We start from the raw sequence: 8677 nt of genomic DNA, 5'->3' as shown, positions 1-8677 counted from the left end.
ACCAATTCGAGTGCAATGTTTCGGGTTTCGTGCGACGATCGCGCGAGTGTTCCTCTTCGCGCTGGCTCACCTGTGACCGACCGCACCGAGAAGTGAATCGAGAAAAAGAAAAAACGTACGATAGGAGGAGCAAGAAGAGGGAGTGTCACAACGCGTGTGAAATGGATGGTACGCCAAAGAAAAGCGAAGCAGTGTTAATATATGGATGCCCATGGGTGGAACTTGGCCGAAATGTGCCAGCGCTACCATCACGCTGTACCGGCAGCGCAAAATTCATCTCCGGCTAGGGATCCCTCAGCTGCCATCGTGCAAGGCTTGTCGACGGCTACGCACATCGAACAGGCCAGCCCTTCTTATTCCCACTACACGTGAGTACACGACTTTCTAAATTCTAAACATTCTATTTTACTATATAACGATATTCAGTCGAACATTGGTGACTATACTGTAGGACGTAGGATGACTATTTAACCCTCGGAACGCGATTGGTTTTCAGCGGCCGCGGGAATGCAGGGTCATTTTGACCCATAATAGAGTTTCTGTTGTAGACTATTTTGGGGGGTATATAAAAATGTAGTTTGAACTTCATATACTTCATTTTTGTTTAGTTTTCTGTACATCTGGTACATGAAATAAGCGTATTTTTTTGTATGATTCTTGTGAATAAATTTATTACAGTTTTGACATCTTGTACTCTATTCAGGGTTAAAGTGACACTGCATTTGTCGTGTGAGGGTTAACTCCTTGGGGTTTTCATTCCGTTTGCAATACGGTAAAAATATCGCGATTCAGACGTGTCATAGAAATTCAAGGGGTGAAGTGGTTAGGTTTTTAACCCTCTGTGTGCAACTTTGTTTTTAGTGACGCCATCTATGTACGATATTTGAAAAAAATCCAAAATGATTCTTCACCCTTTTAATGTCAGAGTCAATCAGTAATTTAGCATTGCGACTTAATATCGATAGATCGATGTCTTGATAGTAGAAGGATTAAGTAGTCTTCCAAGTTCTTAGTATATCAAACAGTAGTGTTTATTGCTGTGTGTTATCTTAATTATTGGAAACAAGGCAGGAAAAAATTTTAAAATAAGAATGTTCGGGATCTTAAATGGCATAGATTGCTGGCGAACGGTTAAGAAAAATGAATATTTGCGATTAGATAGTGGACATTAAGTATATTTCGACTGTTTCGTTTGGAAAGTTGGTGTAGATTACTATAAACTAATAATGACTCATTTCCCTCGCGGTTCCTTCAGCTGATGATAGTGTGAAAGATGTCTTTGGAAAAGGGAGAGGAGCTGTCTTAAGTATCTTTGATGAGTTTATGCAGGCGATTCGTTATGCATAACCTCTATAAAATACAGATTCCTCTAACATCTCGTCAAAAGATTATGCGTAGAAATAAACGCTTCTGATGCTACACGCGATTTCTTAATGCTAACTACGCAGTGTCTTAGGAAAGTGATTAAAATATGTGGGTTAGAGGTGGTGAATTTATACGCGTAGGTTATGTAGAATTAGAAGTAGAAGCAAGTAAAACTGGAAATTATATTATTGAAGAACTTGTATTTCCTAAGTTATACAAAAAAATTGTACTGTATAGAACTGTGCCAGAGTGTATTCTACATTACAATGATACATAAAAAATAGAAGTTGTATGACACGCAGATAACTTCCTTGGAAGGTTAACGATTTAATGAGATCTGAAACTTAGTTAAATCTGAATCAGAATTTCAATCTGAATCTCTTTTCTGACATTGGAAAGGAAGAGATTAAGTATTTTAGGAAACTTTAGTAGAATAGAGAGAAATTGGTGTTCTCAATTTCGCTTTATGTTGAAATATAAATGCGTTGATAATTTGACCAATCGGAGGAATCGAAAGAACGCGTGGAACCAATCAGAGGTTACGTTACTATTCAGCAATGCATTTGCAATAGAGCGTGAGGTATCTGTTGGTTGACTTTACCTTCTGTTTTTACGTGTGATTCGTATAGTTTCTTATAGGTGCAAATATTGTAAAGTTGTTTAGAAAATAACTCTAGGTGTGATTTGTTTTTAGTCTTATTCCTCTTTTCTTGAATAAAATATGACGAAATGAGGTTTTTGTGAAGCTTTTCTGATGAGTAGTTTCATTTTTTTGGGATTCTATTAATATGAATGACTAATGGGAAAAAGTAAGCAGTTTTTTGTCACAATCTCGTGTAAGCTGTCTATTAGCGATGATTTGTGATGATTTTTTTATCAGATTTTTGTGAAACTGCCCACAAAAGAAAAGGTTCTTATTATGATCTCCTCAGTTTTAGAACGATAATAATCTATTCCACTCAGTGAACCTCCAAACACTAATTACTTGCACGAAATATTCGATCCAAACAACAATATCCAAAATGATCTAAAATATATTCTACCCTGTGCAACTTAAACACCATGCAACTCTACTGAACCTACAGAATCAGATTAACTTGGAAAAAAAAATCAATCAATCCCCGTTACGAATCTCGCTCATCGCATCTCGCTCGCTTATTGATTCGTAATTGCAAAGAGAGCGGTACGAGGATCGAGGTCTGAAATTCGCGGAAAATTGATGGCCCGTCTCTCGTGGTCTTTCCAGTGTTTTCGCACGTGCCTCTCGACCGCGCGCCGTCATTTTATCGCAGCACGAGACGTTCTCAATTGTATTATATATATTAATAACGATACAGCGAATTAGGGATAAGTATACGATTCGTTGGCCAGGGCTCGGTAATCCTGTTATTAGCGCGGCGATTAGGGGAAGATGATCCTCAGGCAAATTGCAGGGGCGTATACCGCGGTGTTTGGTTAACGTAATCGCCAATCGCTATCGTTGATCCGCGGCGCAACATTCACGAACAGGGTCGATGCGTTCTTCGGAGGGGACCCCTCGGCGTATTTCCCTTCTTCGAGAATTTTCTCGTTTATACGGGCCTTCTAGCGCGGTTATAGATCCTCCTGTAACGTATTCTCGAGACGTTCATGCGGAGAGCCGATTAAATTGCAGTTTGCGCTCGGATTCAATGTTTCACTATTATTACGTGGAAGTGGCGTAACGAAACCGGAGAAAAGTCGACTCTTTAAACATTCCTGACTGACAGGGGGACGATGGGATATTCTATTCTGCTCGACGATAAGACAGGGATAATTTGACGATACTTTGCTGGCTTGGCTTCTACGCTTCCACGTCTTTGACCATCGAGTTCTCGCAGAGTTGGGTGAAAGATAGTTTCAAATAAAGTGAAGTCCAACGTTTCTAGCCCTGGAATGGCTCACTGGGGTTTTTCATAACTTCAGTGAAATACTGATTTCTGTTACTGTACTGCAAAATAATTGTAAATTATTTTCAAGTTGCATAGCTACGTGGCTGAACATTTTTTATGCATATTGTTTAATTTATTTAGCATTCTTTCTAGGTTTCAATAATTGTGGTTAAAAACAGACTGAACGTAATATATGAATATTTGGCAACGCTATGCCTGCATTAGATGTACGTTTGGCATTTCTGCATTTATATAATCTGCCATTATTGCTTTAGGTAATGACTCCTACAAAAGTAACTAGGAATCTTGAACATGTACTGCTCCCATGAGGAGAACGGGCAGAAATGATTCATAGAATATTATGAAAGTATTTACAAAGTCAGAGAGGTCACACACGAGGAGTGAAGCATTGATAATAAACAGCTGAGTGAAATCGGCTACGCTAGATTAGTTTGAGATGAGAGTTATTGAAATATAAAAGTGTCAGCACTTCAAAAGTGAAATGAAATACGTAGAAACAAGTTTTATAGAAACTTCTCCAATTATTCTCCTAAACCCATTGTAGCCTCTTTAATGATATCCATATATTTTGAAACACCAAGTGCTTCAACAGACTGAACAAATAAAAATTTCTAGGAAAATTACTGCCATATAAAACTCGTTATAGGACCAAGATTTTAGCTTACGATTTAGCATCTGCGTAATAATTATCTGGTTCAAGTTGCGGAACCTTTCAGAAGTTTTTGCAGCTCTTTTAAGAGTTTTTAAAAGTAGAGGTTTTTTAACGCGAAAAAAATGTGAGAAAGAAATGAAATTATTTCAAGATTGATATTTCAAGTGCTGATGGCGCTTCCTGGCGGCGAAAATCATCTTCATTAAAACTGTTCCGGTCGGTTCCATCCGTTGCTCGCGGCCGTCGCACGGATCGCAAACCATGTCACGATATTCAGTCACATGTCTCGGCGAGTAACCCTCGTAGCCTAGATTTAAAGTGTCAAGAAATGATGGCATATTTTCATCGCCTCGTCTTTGACGCATCCCTTTCGAAAATATATTCCATTCTCCGTTAATTATACCAACTACACGTTCTCGCCACTGTGTACTTGGATAGCTAAGGTTAGAAACAGTATAATTTAGTTTCAAATACTTCTGCTGTTTTTGCAATCATATGATGTATTTAATCTTTAGCATAGTAATTTTCAAATCTTAAAATATTATAATACAAACTTCTCATTTCTTAAATTTTTGAACGTTCAAACGTCAAAAGATTTGAAATATTCAAATATTTAAATATTCAAATTTTCAAATATTTAAATTTTCAAATTTTCAAATATTCAAATTTTCAAATATTTAAATTTTCAAATATTCAAATTTTCAAATCTTCAAATTTTCATGTCTGCAAAATATCTGTACGTATTTGTTCCTATTTCTGATTTCTAATTTTCAAAATACTCTCTATCTGAGCTCTGAAAGCTTAATTAAGGTAACTTCACCTTGATATTATAAGGGTTAAACATGTGTACGTGATTCATTGATAACTCAATTTTGAGAAAAATAATTGATGTACTCACGTTGTTTCCGACTTCCTCGACCCAATTGTATTCGGATTCATTACTACAAAAGAGGTATCAATACCGTCATTACAGTATTCCCACATTATAAGCTCGTAACTATCCAATGTCTTTTGTCCTAATTATTACCCTATTGTCATAGTCCTCGTTTTCATAAGGCAAATTCGACTTAACATTTCACTGACGTTTTACAACTTCATCTTCACAAATGAGTCACGAGACTACAATGAATACTAACAGTAAATCAAATCAATTTTCTCAAATTTCTTTTTTCTCTTCTTCATCCATCCCCCTAGATCTTCTACCACACAGTAACAAAAATAGCCTCAGTATCGAAAAATCACTCTTAAATTAGCAGTTTTCTTCTTTCCTCATTTTTTTACACATCAATTTACCATTATTACATTGTCTCCTCAAAGTACCGTTATGGGAAAAAAAAGAGAAAAAGATTGAGCATGTCTGATCAACCTGAAAGATAGTCAGAGTGGCTGAGTCGGCGAGCTTGATTTGCAAACATCAATTATATCGTCGATACGTCGATAATTCTGTGAACGACACACTACTCGTTGCGCGTCGGTTTTTCTTGGTAGCCGAGTCGCGTTCAGCTCCGTGAAGCTTCTCTATACGCTGCTGCGACGGACAATACCCAGGTTTCCCCCGAATTTCGAACGGTTCCTGAAGTCTTTCGACGAAGCTTTCCGAACGACCAACTCGCTGAATAAGCCAGGAGTTTAAATAAGACGACACATTGGACTGTTCCCATGCGTCAGCATGGGCCCAGTAATTTCTGCAATCGCAGTGACTCAGATCAATGATTTGACGAGTGGACGATGACTACCTGCTAATTACGGATAAAAATCAATTATGGTAATTTCAAGAGAAACCCTCGTGTCGTGACTCCTGCGGGCACACTTTTTTCTTTTTTTTGTATGATGCTTCTGTGAATCGTATTTCTAACGTTCTTGAGGAGTTTCGGTGAATCTATCGATTTAGTTTCGTAAGAGGATTTTGTGGGAGCTTGTATTGGGATTGTTAGAGAGGGAAATTTGAATAGAATCATGAATTCTGGAAATTGTTAATTATTTGGAGTGGTTAAAGAAAATCGATATAAGCTCATGACTGTATTACGACTACTATGAACTCTACCATGAGTACAAGTTAATTCAGTATAGACTCTTCGGTGGATCGTGAGCAAATATCGAGAAGACACTACATTTTCTCTTCTTTAACAAAAAATTGAAAAAAGTCGTTAGCCAAATTTAATTTCATCCTTTTTTTTCTTCCTTTTATATTCCATACTTCAGAATCAAAAACAGATTTCCGCAGAGTCATACTCACGTCCATATTCATAAAAAAATATTTGCAAGAGTGACAAGCACTTAAAAAAAATTATTCAATTTTCCTGGACTACCTGTTACAGTTGACACCAAGTTAATTCTTATGCGATTCGAAGCAACAGTGTACGCGTCATCGTTTGTCCGATTACGTGAATATGGATACGTGTACGCGTATAATAATTACGAAAAAAAAAAGAAATCGTGCATTACAGGCGAAAGAGTAATTCGCATACGCGACGGTGGTGGCTAGGCCACGCGAGATTCAGGATAATTTTAAAAGGCCGACGGTGACGCGGTCAGACAGTGACAGCGATTTATTAACGAATCAAAATTCACTTGTGGAAATTTGCTTTTATTGAAAACAATGGAGGTGAGAGCTAATGAATTGAAGTGTTTAAACGTCGTGGCCGGAAACCGGATATTACTTCTTGCGAGCGTTCCTTTGACAAAAGACGTGGAAGTATGCGGACTGAGGGTCTCGTGATAAACCTCTCTCTGTATAATTTGTTTCTATGCTCGTATAATTATTTTTTAGTTCCTCGCGTGGAGAACTGAACCGTCTTGCGAAGTAATGAATACCAATTTTTTACTTTGGGTGGTGATGTGTTCATAATTTAAATTTCCCGTATGAATAGTTACTGCGAATATGTTAGACGAAGAGAGAATGGGAAGACGTAATTAACATTTGGAAAAGTAAAAATCATCTTGAGATATACTAAGTTGAAACGAGACATTAAGTTTTTTATTGACTTTTTAGTGTTCGATATTGGTGAAGAGTTGAATACTTTCAATATAAGATTATTTTTTGTTTAAAATACTCGAATGATAGTGTTAAAATTTAGAAAGCAGTTAAAAAAATAGAAAGAAAAACACATACAAAAATTACAAATACACAAGGAATATAAAAGAAATATCTAGTAAAATTTGCCAGCAGAATTTCTACATTTGTCTAATGTTTACCTACTAAATATAATTCTTTACTTGTGTTCAAAATGACACATAATATAACTTAGGCCAAATGGGCCAAACATGAGCTACCCCAGCCTTCTAATGCCTTTGATATATCACATAAGGTTAATACCTTCATTAGCGATCATATTCCTCGCATTAATCAGTTAAGCTTAGAAATACTTTATCTCAAAATACTCCTACATTTAACTGAGAAATATTTAAGTTTCATTACAGAAAGAAGGACTCAGTTTTCCACGAAAAAAAAAAATCAGGAAAATCGTTCCACTCGTCAGTGGACGTCGACTAGCCAGTAATGGCGAGAATCTCGCGGCAAGAAGTTTTCGATTCCTCTTTTACTCGGGCGCAGGAAGTCGTACGTAATGGCCGTACGGTCTGAGGTCAGAAGAAGGTGTATAGCGGGGTACAACGCCGACGACGTCCGTTCCGCAGCCTTAAGCCCGTAAAGGTTTCGGGGATGCGCTTTCTTCGTTCTCAAATCTGAAACGCGCCGGAGCGTTAGTAGTGCAGAGGTGAGCGGTTGGGGTCGTCACTTCCGCTTACCAAGTGAACCGCGTTGGCCATTTGATTTAAAAGTTTAATCAGAGGCCTATAAAATTACGAGTTCCTCCGTTCGCGTTTCTCTGTTCGATCGATGGCCCAACGCAATAGCTGCCAGACCTTAGATGCACACCGTGTGCTTAAAATATCTGATTCGTATTTCTAAAGTTTTGTCTTTTACGCGATATCGTCTGTCCCTTCGTTTAGTGTCCATTTCTAATATGGCGGTGGGTGAAGTAAGGTTATATATAGAGATATCTCTGAATTTCACTTCATTTCTTTCATCTTTTATAATATCGTGTAGAGGAGGAGGTAGAAACGTGAGATACCAAGGCTTTTACTTATACACGATACTGATACTTTAATAATTATTGGAAACTCAGTACGAGGAAGATTATTATGCTCTCCTACAGCAACTCTTTTGTTATTTATCATTATTCTTTTGCTTTATTCTTTGTTTAGGCCGCAACAAAAAGCTTCTGCATGTGATAATTAAGTACAGCCTCGAAATATCAGTGAAATCTTAACCTTTTCAATACTACCAATAGATATATTCGTCAATGTGTATTATTACCCATTTCCTAAAAGGTTAAGTTATTATTCTACCTATATTGGGCTTTGAAGTGTGATTCAATGACAAAAAGTAAAATGTCTAGTTGGTAGTATATCTAATGAGACGCTAACATTTCATTAAAATATTCAGATGTTCGATCGTCCGTACAGGTGGATTCACAGGTGCATAGCGAAGATAAATACTCCAAGTCTCAGCCAGAGCCATAGAAACTAACCTATTTAATAGCTTCAATATGCTTCAAATAATACACAAAATCTCTAACCAAATGCCTCATACGTCTCTAAATTGCATGAAGCAATGCCCTTTCGATTTTTCCTTATATTTTCCCCCACGGCTATAGCTTAAAGGCTTCAATAATTTATCGTCCATCTACGTGCTCCCAGCGGGCTCTGTTTCGCCTGACGCGTGCAA

General features: G+C 37.4%; 1 protein-coding gene across 1 annotated transcript in view; it reads left to right on the top strand.

The window, feature by feature from the left end:
* The first annotated feature begins 201 nt into the window (after positions 1 to 201).
* The window catches only part of LOC143177149 (uncharacterized), a 39888-nt gene continuing 31412 nt past the window's right edge, over positions 202 to 8677 (top strand). Inside the window, exon 1 of the mRNA XM_076374958.1 lies at positions 202 to 368. Coding sequence (XP_076231073.1) covers positions 202 to 368 — 167 coding nt within the window. The remainder of the gene's footprint in view (positions 369 to 8677) is intronic.

This window comes from Calliopsis andreniformis, chromosome 3 (genome assembly GCF_051401765.1).
Source record: "Calliopsis andreniformis isolate RMS-2024a chromosome 3, iyCalAndr_principal, whole genome shotgun sequence".
Taxonomy (NCBI): Eukaryota; Metazoa; Arthropoda; class Insecta; order Hymenoptera; family Andrenidae; genus Calliopsis; species Calliopsis andreniformis.
This window is presented reverse-complemented; position numbering and strand designations above follow the sequence as displayed.